Genomic DNA, 17874 nt, shown 5'->3' with positions numbered 1-17874 from the left:
ACAAAGAGCAATATTAACATTAAAGTTCATTACATTAGTATCTGTTGGTGGCAGGAGAGAGGGGACTATTAGAGTTTAAATGGCACCAGAAGTTTTATAGAAAATGCAGTTTACCCCATTTCTTTTACAGGTTAATTGACCTCCTATGTGAAGAATTACTTGACAAAACTGGAAAGCATCATATAACTGTAGATGATATTATCACCAGATATATTCTGGAGAAGATAATGGAAAATCTTTTTCAAATGTAGGCTTTTAGAATAAGATCCAGAATTCTTTTTGAGACGTAGAATACTATTTTGGAATAATGAAAGAACAGGCAAAACAACATGAGGGCTGATGGAGGGGAGGGGAATGGGGGAACGGGGTAACTGGGGGAGGGACATTAAGGAGGGCATGGGATAGAATGAGCACTGGGTGTTACATAAGCCTGATGAATCACTGACCTCTACCTCTAAACCAATAATATACCATATGTTAATTAATTGAATTGAAATTTAAAAATAGCCTGATTAAAAAATTATTTTAAAAAATTTAAAGAATATAAAATATCTAATAAATACATATGCAACAATCAGCTGTCCAACTAAAAAAAAAGTAAAATTAAAGCAATGAGATTTCACTTTTTTCCTAACTTATTTACAAGTTCAAAATAATTTCAAGTGGGAAATTGGGCTCTTTCACTCACTGCTATAGAAGTATAAAGCAGCTATATGCTTAATGTTTACCAAAATTAAAAATGCAAGTATCATAGTAATTCCATTTGTAGTGATATTCTTTATTTTTTTTTTTTTTGGTAACCTCTACCAACGTGGGGCTTGAACTCACAACCCTGAGACTGAGAGTCGCATGCCCTAGTGACTGAGCCAGCCAGGTGCCCCAACTTGTAGTGATTTATACCAAGGAATTACTACTATGAATGCAGAAATACATATTTACAAAAATTTTCTCTGTAGTATCATTTCTAATAAAGTGGAAGCAACCTAATATTCATCAATAAGAGTAGGTTAAATAAATGGAACACAATATAGACAGAAAAAATTTAAAAAGATTTATATGTACGTATAATGTGTGCATGCACGCATATGTGGGTATTTTTTTTACTTAGAGAGCCATGATATATATGCCATTTTGTAAAAAATAAGATGCAGAATTCACATGTCAATATGCTTTTAAATGGTTAATGATAAAAATAACAGTGACATAAAGAGCAATGTCTTCCAACCAAAAATAGTTACTGAAAATAAACCCAGTAAAAACTGTTGACAATTTACAAAACATTTATTCACAGCACAAATATATCAACATTATAAATAGAAAAAAGAGAAAATTAGCAACTATAATAATCCATAATTTGGGGATAGCGCAAAGTCAAAAGATGTAACATTTTGCCCAGGTTTTCAATGAATTAACTAACATGTACCAGGGAGGCTGCATATAGAAATTACAATGTTCTCTTATCTTCACAATAAAAGATGGATTCTATATTATAGAAAAAAAGATTAGTAAACTCAGGAAAATTTATTAAATGTTCACAAGTATCAAGTGATACCATAGTAAGTACTGTTTTTATATTTATATTTTAAGTTTTATTTATTATTTATTTTTAAGTAGGTATCACACACCCAACATGGGTCATGAACTCAAGATCAAGAGTTGTACACTCTACCAACTTAGCCAGCCAGGTGCCCCATATTTGTATTTTACATACAAATGTTACATGATGGCCCAAAGAGTGCACTGCTAAAATCAAACTGTCATATAAGTTTCTAATGATTTAATTAATCATCAATCATGGAATAGAGAGCAACAGAAGTATGTGCTATATATAATTATTGACAATTATCAGATTAACATCTTATACAATATGCCTTCAGAATATGGCTGACATATTTGAAAACTACCTTCAAATAAGAGGTGTATGAAGCAACCTGCAAATGCTCTGAGTAGCTGACTGATAGGGCTGGGGAAGCTGCCCTGGCTTTCATCATGACCCCTGATATAAATCATCTTTTTCCTCAGGCAAAGAAGAGCTCAAGAAAAAGATAGTCACTAAGTATTCAGATTTCAAGTAACAATTTCCAATGCTACATAGAGGAGGAAACACTTTTTTCTAGTTAAAAAACATAAGTACTTAAAGCACAATTCTTATCAACAGATCAAGTCAATCAAGCCAGAATACCCATCTTGAAGGGGAGGGGGGTGCAAAAAGAAAGAGAACCATCTAGGATTTCATTAGTTATATGAGAAATTAAATTCTCTAAGTTATGCACAGATCAGAAAAAGAATTGTCAAAAGAAAAAAAAATAGAGAAGAGCAATAGCTATTTTTTCCTTCAAAGAAAGTAACCCAACAATTTTACAGAACCCCATTCTCTGGGTTGAAAAGGCATTTTAAATCATTTAGTCCATCTCCCTAGCTAATGTTTTTTTTATCTTTTCTCTAATCCCTGAGCTTATTATGCCTGTTTCAGTGACAGCAATTCCATTCCAGAGTTATTACAATTTGTCTCATGACAGTTATTAGAAATTTCTTTTTAGAGGGAAAAATAAAACAAGATAAAATCAAAGAGGGAGACAAACCATAAGAAACTCTTAATCAAAAAAAAAAAAAAAAAAAAGAAACTCTTAATCATAGGAAACAAACTGAGGGTTGCTGGGGAGGTGAGTGGGGGGATGGGGTAATGGGGGGATGGGCATGGAGGAGGGCATGTGATGTAATGGGCACTGGGTGTTACATAAGCCTGATGAATCAATGACCTCTACCTCTGAAACTAATAATACATGATATGTTAATTAACGGAATTGAAATAAAAATAACAACAAAATAGAATGCATGCTCTAGGACTGAGGCAGCCAAGTGTCCCTACATATCCATCTTCAAAAATAATACTTATCGAAAGTTCTTAAATGACCTAGCTAAATGTTTATGAAAAGCTGAATACAAAATTACAGAGAGAATGTGATCTCAAGTTCAGAAACATACAAAAATAAGAACCAAGAAAAAGTAAAAAAAAAAAAAAAAAGAAAGAAAGAAATTTTTTTTTTTTTTTTTTTTAATAGAGAGCAGGGGGAGGGGGGTGTGAGCAGAGCAGAAACACAATCCTAAGCAGTGAGCATGGAGCTCCATCTCAGGACCCTGAGATCATGACCTGAGCAGAAATCTAGAGTCAGATGCTCAACTGACAGAACCACTCAGGTACCCCTAGAAATTTCTTTATTACTAAGTAAAACATTGTTTTGTTATATTTCTATTTGCCATTTCTTTTTCTAGAGTGTGTGTGTGTGTGTGTGTGTGTGTATATATTTAAAAAATACCAAGCCATGACCCCGGGGTCCCGGGATTGAGTACTGCATCGGGCTCCCCACAGGGAGCCTGCTTCTCCCCCTGCCTTTCTCTATGTGTCTCAGGAATAAATAAATAAAATCTCTTTAAAAAAAAAATCAAAGTGCTTTATAATCCGCTCCCCAGAAATAACTACTGTCAAGAGTTTGGTACCTATCTACTGTTTTTCCTCACATACTATTATCCATGCCACATACATCGCATCGTCCTTGATACCCTGTTTCCCAGCTTGCTTTCTTCACAGAGCAATAGAGATCAGACATACGTCCTATCAGGACATACGGCTCCACCTTATTTTAACAGCAACACCGTTATTCTACCAGATGGATATCCAGGAGGCCCGTTTGAGCTATTTTCAATACTTTACTAATATAAACAAGATTGTGGTGAATGTCCATGTATATGTGTATATATGTGCACACATAATATACATTCTTGCTACAATTTCTACAGAGTATCATATATAATTATATATTAAATCAGCATAGTATATATTTCCAATATGTAGAACATAGGGTTACATCCCTTTAAATTTGGATAATTTTGCCAATTTGCCTTCTAAAAGTTTTTGCCAATGTATAACCTCACCAACAATGCTGTTATAAATAAAATACAAAAATCTAGGGACAGTCTGAGCAGCTCCTCAGTGTGAGGCTTCACTGTCCTCCTTTATTTTGGACACCATGCCTCACATAACGTAGCCCAAGACAGTACCCATCCCTGGGGGCCCATGTCCCACAGTGTGCAGCCAACGATAATTTGTAGAAACTTTTGCACACATTTCTGTTAAACCACGCCTGCCCCATTCTACAGTCCAGAAGTTTTGTTTTTAGACCCAAGGACAAAGAATTCTCTATTTCCAAAGAATACAGTCAAAGCAATGTGAAACCCAGGCTTACCAATTCATTTTTGGTGTTTAGGTTACTCTCCAGCTCCTCATAGCTCTGTTTTTGTAGTCTGGCCTCCTCTTTCAGTGATTTGTTCAATTTATCCTGACTTTTAATTTCCTCAAGGAACCTTGTCTGCTCACTCCTAAGCTCTTCAGTTTCCATTGTCTTCTTCTCCAGGTCTCTTTCCAGTCTTTCTACCTCATCTGCCAACGCAAATTTAAGAGTTTATTGATCATAACACTTTCTACTTGAAGAAAGGTGAGGCTATTTCTCAAATAATAGCAAAAGAAGTCTTGGAATAGTGTAAGTACAATTTTACTTTGAAAACTATTCACAGGGGCGGGCACCTGGGTGGCTCCGTGGCTGAGTGTCTACCTTCGGCCCAGGGCAAGATTCCAGGGTCCAGGATCAAGTCCCAAATCGGGCTCCCCACAGGGAGTCTGCTTCTCCCTCTGCCTATGTCTCTGCCTCTCTCTGTATGTCTCATGAATAAATAAAATCTCTAGAAAAAAAGAAAACTATTCACTGTGGTTTTGGGGGGAAAAGACTATCTTGAGCTAGAAAGTGATTTATATCAAAAAGTAAGAAGGCAATATCATTCGGAAAACGATATTAAAAGATAACACTTTATGGGGTGCCTGAGTGGCTCAGTTGGTTAAGTGCCCCACTCTTGGTTTTGGCTCAGGTCGTGATCTCAGGGTCATGAGATCAAGCCCAGTGTCGGGCTCCATATTCAGTGGGGAGTCAGCTTGAAGATTCTCTCCCTCTGCCCTCACCCCTGCCCCTCTAGCCTACATGTTCTCTCTCTCTCTCAAATAAATAAATAAATCTAAAAAAAAAAACAAAAAACAGTAACACTACTTCCAAGTATTTCATTTCATTCAAATAGCATGTTGATAAATGAGGTTTTTCCAAGTCTCCTGTTAAAAAACTTGTAATATTTTATCTGATATTAGTAATTACACTTTAAAGAATACTGTAAGCAGGTCTGCAAAATACTTTGTTATCTTAAAAATCCTTCAAAGGCTTCCTGCTATTATGTTTAGGATAGGATCCAAAACTTACATGAAGAACTCACAAAAAAACCTTCATGATTTGGTCCCAAATTCCCTCTCCAGCTGCAGATTTTCTTTCTTTCTTTTTTTAAAAGATTTTATTTTAGAGGGGGGGTATGGGAGGGGCAGAGGATAAGGAAGAGGGATGAGCAGACTCCCTGCTGAGCACAGAGCCCAGTGACCCCAGGGCTCATCTCAGGACCCCAAGATCATGACCTGAGCCAAAACCAAGAGTCGGACGCTGAACCAACTGAGCCACTCAGGTGCCCCATCCCGCAGGCTTTTATTCACACCTTCTGTCTGGAACTTTCTTCCTCTATCTCCTACTGGCCTATTTTATACCCTCCAGGTCTTTGTTTTGAAAAAATATTTTGAGAATCCTGCCCTGAATCTATCCTCTCCCCAGGAGAGATGCTTCCCAGGGATGCATTCAGGTCACCCTGTACCTCTGCTGGGCCCTTTGTCATATAATGAGTGACAAAATGTGATCAAATGGCTAGGCATCTGCCTTTCCCACTAAAGCTTTGAAAAGCAGAAACTGCATCTGTCTGGGGGCACCTGGGTGGCTCAGTGGTTGAGCATCTGCCTTCAGCTCAGGTCACGACGGGGGGGGGGGGGGGGTCCAGGATCAAGTCCCACATCGGGCTCCCTATAGGGAGCCTGCTTCTCCCTCTGCCTGGGTCTCTGCCTCTCTTTGTCTCTCATGAATAAATAAATAACATCTTTAAAAAAAAAAGGAAAGAAAAGAAACTGCATCTATCTGGCTCACCAATGGATCCCAAGAGCCTTAAAGGCTCCTAATTAATACTCAGATTCATAAGTAATCATAAGTAATTTAAACATTTCCCCAAAAGTATATTTATATGATGACTTTTCTTTGCATTATTTATATTTTTAAAGATTCTAAACATTTACTTCAGGGTAACAAATATTGAGTTAGGAGATCCAAACTAATAAAAATTTACCATATTTCTCAAGGATTGGATCAAACGATATGAAACTACTGTTTCTGTAAGCCAAAACAGACGAACATCAATTTCAAATGGTTGAACATACAGATTCATTTCCTAACACTCTAAAATAGCTATTTAAGACCTTCATCTTTGTCTTCAAACTTCCCATACTCCTTCCATTTTTTTTCTCAGCTGATGACCTCATATTTCACTGAGAAAAGATCTCACTCATGGGGACTTTCTCATTTTCCCACCACCAAAGCAACAAAACTCCCACACCTGCACAAATCTTTGCTCCCTTCTAATAAAGTAACCCTCTTATCAAGAGACAGTCTTTTGTTTTTCTCTGACCTCATCTTGTCTTTTCAAGGATGATAAGAAATGAGCCATGACGGTCTCTCCACTCCACTCCCAAATACTCTTTATTAGCTTTCAGGTTTACTGCGTTTGCTTCTGCCCATTTCCTGGTCTGGAAGCTATTGATTTTTTTTTTTTTAACTTAAACTCTTTTTAAAATTTCACTTATTAGGAACTAGGAGAGAGAAATCATGGGAGGAAACTTCAAACCTTCGCCCAAATGCGTCCCCTCGATTCACTCTTGGATCTACAATCTAGCATTTTTTCCTAACCACTCCTTAACTGTGCTGGTCAAGACCATCATGTACTGCCAATCTAAAGCACTTCTCTGTGCTCATCTTACTTTTTCTTTATGTCTCAGCAACATTCAACACAGCTGACCACTTCCTCTCATGAAATTTTCTCGGGGCTTTTGCAACCCACTATTTCCTGGGTTTCCCCTTACTTGGCCTCTCTTTCTCAGTCTGCTTAGGTGGCTCACCTTGCTCTTCCCAACCCCAGCCTGAGTGAACCAATCAATTCCAATGGGATTAAATATCACTGTTATGCTGACAAGCTCCGCATTTATATCTCCAGTACAGATCTCTCTCAACTCCAGACTCATATTTCCAACCCTCTTCTTGGTTGTCTCACAGACATTCAAACCTAGAATTCTGAAGTCTCCCTTTTGTATACACAATATCACCAATCCAACCATTTACTCAGGCCAGAAGCCTGGGAATTACCCACTTCATTAGAAACTGTTGCCATCTAAATACAGGCCACCAACACTTCTAGCCTAGATTACCACAATAGCCTTCAGACATGTCCCTTTTTTCTCCATTTGCCCTGCTTCAAATCATTCTTCATCCTGCATAAAAAATAATCTTTAAAAAAATATTTTAACTCCAGTATACTTAACATAGTGTTATATTAGTTTCAGCTGTACAATATTGTGATTCAATTCTATGCAATACTCAGTGCTTACCATGATGAGTACTCTAAAAATAATCTTAATAAAATGGATTGTGCCTTATTGCTGCTTAAAAATCCTCATTTGCGGGCAGCCCCAGTGGCTCAGCGGTTTAGCGCTGCCTTGGGCCTGGGGTGTGATCCTGGAGACCCGGGATCAAGTCCCACGTCAGGCTCCCCACATGGAGCCTGCTTGTGTCTCTGCCTCTCTCTCTCTGTGTATATATATATATTTTTTAAGATTTTATTTATTTATTAGAGACACAGAAAGAGAGAGACAGGCAGAGACACGGGCAGAGGGAGAAGCCGGCTCCATGCAAGGAGCCTGACATGGGACTTCATCCCAGGTCTCCAGGATCATGGCCTGGGCTGAAGGCAGCGCTAAACCACTGAGACACCTGGGCTGCCCTCTCTCTGTGTATAAATAAATAAAATCTTTAAGAAAAAAAAAAAATCCTCATTTGCTTCCTATTGTACCTGAAATAAAATCCTAACCCCAAGGCCCTGTGTCATCTTGCCCCTCCCCGAGCCTTCCCATCTTTTTCTTGAGCTATTCTCCAGTCATACTGATGTTTTATTTTTTTAAAGATTTTATTTATTTATTTGAGAGAGAGAGAAAAAGAGAAAGAGAGAACAAGCAGGGAGGAGGGCTGAGGGAGAAGCAGGCTCCCCCCTCATTGGGGAGCCCAACCTGAGACTCAATCCTCGGACTCTGAGATAATGACCTGAGCCGAAGGCAGATTCTTAACTGACTAAGCCACCCAGGACCCCCATACTGATTTTTCAGTTCCTTAATTTCTTAGCGGCTTTCCAGCCTGAAAGTGCTAGCTGCCCTTCTCCCTGAATGTCCCTCTTCACATGGCTAATCCCTTCGCTGCCTATGCCTTCAGCTTATATGTCATTTCCCAGAGGGCCATTCCTTTGCCAAAAGGGGGTTTTCCTCTGTTATTTTATCTCAGTTTGCTTGCTTTTGATCTTTCTTTTCCACTAAAATACAGACTGCATGAAGGCCACTACCATATGCCTTGTTCACCATTGTACATCAGTGCCAGATAACAGTGCCTGGCTCACAGTATGTGCTCAATAATATTTACTGATTCTTAACGATGTTAATGGATAATTACTGTATCAATGACATTGATGTTAATTGATTTATGTTGTCATTTTCCAAAACAAAAATTAATAGCATTATAAAGTTCATACTTCAATATATTTTTCTGGATAACTTTTGAAAATAAATTCCTCCCCCCACCCAAATTTAGTTTTTTTTAAATGTCACCTTACCTAAACTGAATCTCGCAAAAGCTTCTTGTCTGTCCTGACTAGTTACTGGCTGACCTTCCAAACTTTCCAATGAGCGAAGGTGAAAAATGGTAAACTGGATATAATGAGGAAGGGTCGCAACTGGATTTTCAAGTAGGATCAGAGAAGTCAAATCTTGAAGTGGTTTCAACTTGCTTACATCTTGGAGCTGAAATGATATATAATACTAGTTTTAGTATAATTTAATTTTAAAATAATAAAAACACACCTAAAGGAAATAATAAATTAAGAAAATTGATAGCAATATGGCAAGGAACCAATTCAAGGAACCCATTACCCAAAATTAGTGCTTGAGAAGAGAAACAGAATGGGAGTATGTGAATATCTATAATGTATCAGGGCAATATTAGGCATTTTCCATATATTGTTTCTTTTATGATTCCTCACAACAACCTGTGATATAAACACCATTTTAATTTTGTAGATGAAAAAAACTGAGGCTCGAAGAAGTTAAATAACCTGCCCAAAGCTCAGAGATTACAAATGAACAAAACAGGATCTGAATTCAAGTCTGTGTCACTTTCAACCTATTATTCTTTCACTGTACTGATTGAATACATCAAAAATATGACTACTGAAAAGATTGTGGCAAATCTTCATATAATAGTTATAATTGATAGTTAAAAGAAATAAGTAAGGATACAGGGAGATACGCACATTTTTGAAGATTTTTATGTTTATCCCAAGACAGATTTTAAAAGGTTGAGAAATGCTACTCCTAATACCTAGTGCAAATACATCTCCACTCACAAGTGAATGTGTATCAATCTCTTACTGATGCTAACGTCAAATATAAACTGAGATAAGAAAGTCACGAAAAATTTAAAATGGTAATAAATATTTATTGAATGATTTTCCTGTTAACATCAGTTGACACTGAGTACTAACAATCGACTACTTAGAGGAATATTTATAGCAAATTTTAGATTTGTGGCTACCTCTTTCCATCACAGCATAAGCCCCAAGAGCTCTAAGGTGATGCTGTGCAACATGGGTTTGGGCTCTGAGGCTCTTGGGCTGTTGCAGTGAAATGGTACAGGGTCACCTCACCAGACTTACAAAGATGAAATAAGAAACCACAGATATTGCAAACTGCACAGCAATTAAACAAATGCTGTTTATTATTAATGACTTCCCCTGATGACGCTTTTAGGAGTTAGTGTCGTAAAGTCTTTAAAACATTTTCACATCTATCATTTTATCTGAGCTCCAGAACACCCCTGTAAAAAAGGCAGGGAAGGGTTTGTTTTCTCCAATTTACACAATGAGTTTTAGAGAGAGAATGGAATTCTCCAAGGTCACAGAAGGCAGGTCTAGACCTAGAAAGTACATCTTTTATTGTCTATTTTATGACTGATGTTCCTTAAATTAAGCATGATTTTTCCAATTTTAATATAGATGTAAGTAAATTGTTTTTACTTAATACTTATTGAACATCTAACTGTATAAATGTCAGAAAAAAATAATAAATTATACTTCAAAGAAAAGCATACACGATTATTAGATTAATGTGAGCCATGATGACAATATTGCTCTACAATAAAAGAGCTAGTAATTAACCTCCTATAACACCTGACACTATAATCAAGCTTAATTCAGAAGTCTGAAAAAAACAAAAAAAGAACTTGGTTCCAGGCATTCAGGACCTGGATTCTGGCACCAGTTGTGTGACTTTGGGTCACACAACTTAACCTGGAAAAAGACGGTACTACCTGATAGTATTCAAAAAATAATCTTTTATTGCTTCCATAAAAAAAAAGTTTTCTGAGGCTCAAATGAAATGCTGCAAAATCCTAAGAGGTCAACTCTCAGGTACATGGAATCATGCAAAACCAGAAATGCCTATTTTTAATTACTTAGATAGTCCCTAGAGGTTATGTCTGAATTTGACGTGTGGTCAAAGGACCAAGAATCTTAAAAGAAGAAATCTCATTTTTTAAAGACTTAGATTTTTATCTTTTTTTCAACAAGTCTAAAAATTTGAAGAAAAAAAAAAATCCTTGCTACTTTGAATAACTTACCGATGATATCTTGTTGCCTTTCAGATTCAGGATTCGCAAAGATTTTAACTTCTTCCCTAACCATACTGGGATATGTTCGATTTCATTTCCTGTAAGGTTCAGCTTTTGCAGATTATATAAATTTTCTATGCCTTCAATTTTGCTGGAAACCAAAGGGTAAAAATCAAATTTAGTAAGTATAATGACAGAGTCCCTCCACTGTATGTTTAGAATAAATAGCCTTGGTTTTATGTGGAATTACTTTTCATAATTATAATTTGCTAACCCTTTTTATAAACAAGAACCAAACAAAAGTGGCTAAAAAGAAATTGACCAGAACAGCTAAACTGCCAATTCTTCATTACTGGGTCCAGGAATCCTATCTTACCATCAGACTTTAGGATCCTATAACACCAAAAAGAAGAGTCTATCCATGGCACTCTCACTACCCACTGTGAAGAGTCCTGGGGGATAGCCAGGGGAGAGCTGAAAAACTCAATAGCACATACTCCTATGTTACAGCCCTGCACAAGAGAGATCTTATTACCTTAAGTCATGACCAAAAGATTAGCTATGACAGTAGGATTTGGCTGCCATTTTGAACTGAAGGACTCACTAGGACACTATATTTATAAACATATATATTTTAATCAGAATATTTAAATCAATAAAACATTTATCATTCATATTGATGAATTTTCACTGATGAAATATTTTCCCAATTTAATTGTCTGTTTAATTCCTTGGTAAATTTTCCATATGGACAAATATTTCCAAGCTTCTTCTCATTTTTATTTTATTGAAATTATTTTTATCAGGATCAACTATTTTTTATACAAACTTTGTATTAAGGATTGATTCTTTTCCCTCTTTCATTTTTTGCCCTATTATAGCTTCTGCCAGTATTAGTGGTTTTGTTTTTTGGCCAATACGTATACCGAGTCTAAGGTGGAGGGAAAGTATACAGATGTAAAGATTTTCAAGATTTGATAATTGCATCATGTTAAAAAAAAAAAGAAATGAAAAGAAAACTTGTTATAAAGATTTCATTTATCCGAAAGACAGAAAGCACAAGCTGGGTTGGGGCAGGGCACTGAGGGAGAGGGAGAAGAGACTCCTCACCGAGCAGGGAGCCCATGCAGGGCTCGGTCCCAGGACCGAGATCATGACCTGAGCCCAAGGCAGACACTTTTAACTGACTGAGCCACCCATGCGCCCTTATATAACAAGTTTTCCATGTGTGGTTTTTTGCCACTGTCAGCTTATGTTTTATTTCTCACAGTAATATATATTATGAAGTGGAAACATGACTGAGTGTATTTCTTATAGCAAAGAAGAACATCAGGATAAGCAAATAAGTTCAAAATACACTGAAATATGTTTAGGATCAAAACGATTAAAACACTGCTTCATGTCAACTTTCTTAATGTAATAAGGCAGTGGATCAAAGACTGAAAAGTTCCCATCAAAAATGGAATTAGGATAAAATTTTGTACTCGTGTTATCTCCTTTGATGATCCTGGAAAGATACTGGGACACATGGGTGGCTCAGTGATTGAGCATCTGCCTTTGGCTCAGGTCGTGATCCCGGGGCCCAGGGATCGAGTCCTGCATCAGGCTCCCCTTGAGGTGCCTGCTTCTCCCTCTGCCTGTGTCTCTGCCTCTGTGTCTCTCGTGAATAAACAAATAAAATCTTTATTAAAAATGCTAGAAAGATATTATTCTTTTCTTTAGTAATGCCAAAACACGAAAGCAGTTACCATATGTGAAGGGCTTGACTAGCAATGAATGAGGATCCAAGTGCCTGTTGTTTCTTTCATAGGACTTTCAATTCAGTAACGTGGGCAGCATTAATCTACTTCTTTAACAATGACAATCTTGCAGTGCTACCTGAAAAAGTATTTACTTACCGGATTTTGTTATACGATAAGTTGAGTTCACGTAATTTTAACAGTTTGTCCACTTTCTCAATCTTTCCTATTAGATTATAGCTGAGATTCAGTACTTCAAGTTTAACACATTTTTCCAAATTTTCGATACACTAATTGGAAACAAATGGATAAATACTTTATATGACAGATGCCTTGATATAAAGTACAACATGTATGTGCATCAGGGGCTGTTTTGATCAGTCACCAGAAAATAACCCTTCCTGCTCTCCTGGACAGTCCCTTGGTAGGGTTTCCCTTGACCAGGAATAGTAGCTCTCCTCAACCCTCAGTGGATAACATTTCCTGTGTATCAAGAAAATCAGATTATCCAACAAGAATTCCACCTCAACTTTTCCTCCACTTCAACTTTTCTATGCCTCCCCCTCCTCTCCTTCCTTCTTCAAAGTTCAGCTGGCACTTATGCTCTTGTATGACTTCATCTACCTCCTCTCACCAGGCTCTTGCATCTTTAATCTCTTTCTCTCCTGGATCTTCCCCTCAAGTTTAAAAAGTCATTACTCAATAGATACCCATTAAGCACTTACTACATACCAGATGCAGCACTAGGCAATAGATACCAGTGAACTAGACAACCCCCCCTGCTACAGGAGGCTTTGTTCAACAGGCTCAGTCTCCTCAGTCTCCTTTGTATACAACAAATCACCAAGCACTGAATCTGTTTTCCTACCAAATTCTCATTTTAGGTCCTTTATTTGTGGCCACGTTCTCATAAAAGTTGTGTACATTTGCTCATTCTGCCTTCCACTTATTCTATTGGGAAGGCAAAATATCTTCTGCTTACTATGTATTCAAATTGTTCTCTCCAAGATTGTCATTCATCTATCCATCCCACAAATATTTATCAAACACAGATTATGTGCCAAGAGCTGTTCCAGGTACTAGAAATATATTGGTGAATGAGGAAACCAAGGTTCTTGTTTTCATTCACAGAGAAAGTCAATAAATCAACATTTTCAGACGCTGAAGTGTACCAACAAGAAAATAAAGATAACATGATGTGACTGCATGCAAGGCACCCAGAGGGCAGATTTGTCTGCTGTGTCCACTGTGTAAGCACATATGCCTGGCATATGGCGGGCACTGAATAAATATTTATTAATAGAAAGACTGAGAGTCACTGAGAAGGTAGCCAATTGCAACTGGGTGATAAGAGAAGACCTCCCAGAGGAAGTACACTGAGCTGAGACCTAAATAACAAGCCAGCTGTGTGAACACCTAGAGGCAGGGAATAACAGGCAGAGAAGAAAAATACAAAGGCCCTAGAAGATTGAATTTGGTTTGTGAAATAGAAAGGCTTTTTTAACTGCCAAATCCAAACAACTTCTAAATTTTCATCCTACTTAGTGGTTCTGTGACATTTTATATCATCCATTTCTGCTTGAAATTCTCCCTCCTTTGGAATCCATTCATCATACTCTTAGATCTTCTGTTTTAATAGCCCCTTCAGACTTTTTCATTGTATATGCCTCTCCTGTGTGTGCTTTCACTCTCTCTCTAATTCCCCCTCACTATTTATCCTCTTAATCCCAGGAATTCCTCTAGGAAGCTCTACGTTCCCAGAGATCAGAAACTAAGCTTATTTACCTGTATATATTCCTATAGCTTAACATAACGCCTGGCGTATATAACCTGGCGTATATAACTGCAGTAAAACATTTACTACTTTGATTTCATTTTTGCAACTTGTAAACTCTAGAATGTCTACTTTTTCCTTTTTTAATTACACAAGACATAAATATATTCTAACAGAAATTTCAAACAAAACATAAGAAGCTCTTTTCATCAGGTCTCCAGACCCCTGTAAAAAAAAAAAAATACCACTGATCAAAGGTAACCAATGTTAAGAGGATGACATATAAGCATCTGTATCTTGTTTATATCCACATACATGTATAGAAAAACAGAATTTTTAGACCTTACTATACAAAATGTTTTAGAACTTTTATCGTTAAATATACCGTGGACATTGTCCCACATTTATACATAGAGCTCTACTTATTTTTTTTAAGAAACTCGATAGTATTTCATGGTCTACAGCATCATAATTTATTTAACTGATCCCCTATTGACAGACATTTGGTTATTTCCAATTTTTCTATTTTAAATAATGCATAATAAATATAACTATACAGACACTTCTAGGTACATGTAATATCATTAGAACAGACATCAAGGAGTAGAACATCTAGGTTGGTAAGTATAAATTCAGTAAGTATAAACTCAATTGCTGGATCAAATAAGTACACTTGAAATTTGGATAAATGCTACCAAACTGTCTTTCTAAAATGCAGGAGCAATGTATATGCCCCACCAAGACAATATGATAATACTCACTTCCCACACCTTTCTGAACACTGAAATAATCCTTTTAATTCTTCTCCATTAGACGTACAAGAATGAAAATTATATCAAACTATTGGTTTATTTCATATTTTCTATATTAATGAGGTTGAACATACTTTCATGTTATCATTAGCCATTTACAACACTTTTGTGAACAACCCTGTTCATATCCTTTGCACATTTTCCATTGAGCTGTCTGAACTGTCAAGACTCTTTATATTATATGGGTATTGTTATTATATGTAAAACACTCCCTGCCAGTTTGTTGTTTTTCTTTTTACATTTTAAAAGATATCTTTCATTAAACACTTTTTAATCTTTATGTACACTAGTCTGTCAATATTTTTCTTTGCGGTATTAGAGTTGGTGCTTGCTTAAAGGGCCTTCCCAACTCTAAGATTCTAAAATATATTCTCCTATATTCTTTCCTAATGCTTCTATCATATTTTTGTGGGTTTTGTTTTGGTTTCATTAAATCTTCAACCTTCTGGAATTAATTTTTGAGACTAATGTCGTAGGCATCTAAGTTCATATTTTTTTCCAATTAAAAAGTTTAAGTTGTTTTTCACAATGTGTTCATGTTGTATAGTTTATGAATAAAGTAATAAACACTCCAGAGCAGGGATCAGCAAACTTTTTTGGAGAAAGCCAGATAGTAAATATTTTTGGCTTTATAAGCCATATAGTCTCTGTGACAAGTATTTACTATTGCTTTTATAGCACAAAAACAACCGCAGACAGTATGTATACAAATGAGTGTGGCTGTGTTCCAATAAAATTTTATTTACAAAAAGAGGCCCAATTTGGCCTACCAGTTATAGTTTGCCAACTCCATCTCTAGAAAGAATCCAACAATGTATAGAATAGGCGCTTATGAATGTGAAGATGGCATACTTCTGATAATAGAACTTTCTCTGGAAACAATACAAGCTCTGCTACAAATTAGGTGACATTAGGATGAGATGCTACTGTAAATCTAATACAATCTTTTAATTTTCAGTTTCAAACACAGAAAAATTAAAAACAATGCTTGTAACCTACCCTGAATTTCTTGCCACCACCTTTAGCAAGTGAAAGGTTCAGAGATTTTACCAAGGCCAAATTGTCCTGTTTAGTAAGTTTTCTAACAAGGGCCTCTGTAATATATCGGACTCCTGCATGTGAATCAGCTTCTGAAATTACAGAAACAGATCATCATCAGTAGAAAAGGACATCTCTGAGAAATGCATTATTTTGAATGTTATATAACAAAAAACAATGGGCAGCCCCTGTGGCGCAGCGGTTTGGCACCACCTGCAGCCCAGGGTGTGATCCTGGAGACCCGGGATCGAGTCCCACGTCGGGCTCCCTGCATAGAGCCTGCTTCTCCCTCTGCCTTTGTCTCTGCCTCTCTCTCTGTCTCTCTCATGAATAAATAAATAAAATCTTAAAAAAAAAAAATTTTGGGATCCCTGGGTGGCGCAGTGGTTTAGCGCCTGCCTTTGGCCCAGGGCGCGATCCTGGAGGCCCGGGATCGAATCCCATATCGGGCTCCTGGTGCATGGAGCCTGCTTCTCCCTCTGCCTATGTCTCTGCGTCTCTCTCTCTCTCTGTGTGACTATCATAAATAAATAAAAATTAAAAAAAAAAAAAAAAATTTTAAGCCATGCAAATATAAAAACAGCTGGTTAGTTCTAATTGAGATGTTTTAATAATATCCTACTTTAAACAGCATTATATCATAGTAATAACTACAAACATATATAATAAGGTCAATAAGTTATACTTCATAATTATTATTATAAAATATTTTATATTTATAAAACTTAATTTGTATGACAAACCTTTTAAATAGAAATTACTATTCCCATTTATTTAAAAAAATTATAATAGTTTGCCCAAGATCTCGTGGCTAATGATGTGCAAATCAAGGACTTGAACCCTGGCAGATGAATCCAAAACTCATACTTTTAATTATGAGTCAGAAAACAATTAATGCTGGGTTCAGTTCCAGGCTGTACAACAAAGATTCCCAATGATTATTTATAATAAGTTAATATTACATTTATTTTGGTTCAAAATAAAATGATTTTTTTCCTTTAATTTGAGCAATTCTAGGAAAGAAAATTACTAATATTCTAAAATATTAATGAAATTAGAGTCAGCAACGTACCAAAGGGCAGCAAAGGTATAGTCTAAACTCAACTCTTGGGATCCCTGGATGGCTCAGTGGTTTAATGCCTGCCTTTGGCCCAGGGTGTGGTCCTGGAGTCTCTAGATCGAGTCCCACATCAGGCTCCCTGCATGGAGCCTGCTTCTCTCTCTGCCTATGTCTCTGCCTCTCTCTCTCTCTTTCTCTCTCTCTGTGTCTGTCATGAATAAATAATTAAAAAATAAATAAATAAACTCAACTCTTGATGAGTAAAAACTGATCAGACAGGTAGCTGTGATTTTATGACTGCACAAAGAAATCACATAGTTTTCATTCACAGTCATGTTAAATAGTCTCTTAGACAAAAATAATATATTTCTGAAAACAGATTCCCACACTAACAGACTGCTTGTAAGAAAAAAATAAAAACAAAACCTTGGTAGAACATAGACATGTCCCTTACGGGGACATGATAAACAATTTGCTGATAAGCAGACTGGAATAATAGCCCAGGGGTGGATAACATTTTTGTACTGAATTAAGGTACTCCACTCTGAAGTGAATAGATCTGCTT

General features: G+C 36.7%; 1 protein-coding gene across 4 annotated transcripts in view; it reads right to left on the bottom strand.

Annotated features, from left to right (window-relative positions):
- CNTRL (centriolin) overlaps positions 1–17874 on the bottom strand; it is a 78357-nt gene that overhangs the window by 52751 nt on the left and 7732 nt on the right. For 3 of the 4 annotated variants that reach the window (XR_012038564.1, XM_072842581.1, XM_072842582.1), the window contains exons 3-7: positions 16211–16341; positions 12785–12915; positions 10896–11037; positions 8836–9022; positions 4245–4438 (exon numbers count right to left, since the gene is read on the bottom strand). Coding sequence is in view for 3 of the 4 variants with exons in the window: in XM_072842581.1 (XP_072698682.1) it covers positions 4245–4438; positions 8836–9022; positions 10896–11037; positions 12785–12915; positions 16211–16341 (785 nt within the window). In the remaining variant the exon portion in view is untranslated. Of the gene's footprint in view, positions 1–4244; positions 4439–8835; positions 9023–10895; positions 11038–12784; positions 12916–16210; positions 16342–17321; positions 17730–17874 lie in introns of those variants that run through there. The other variant, XM_072842583.1, reaches the window with a different exon arrangement.

The sequence above is a fragment of the Canis lupus genome, chromosome 10, assembly GCF_048164855.1.
Source record: "Canis lupus baileyi chromosome 10, mCanLup2.hap1, whole genome shotgun sequence".
NCBI classification, from domain to species: Eukaryota; Metazoa; Chordata; class Mammalia; order Carnivora; family Canidae; genus Canis; species Canis lupus.
This window is presented reverse-complemented; position numbering and strand designations above follow the sequence as displayed.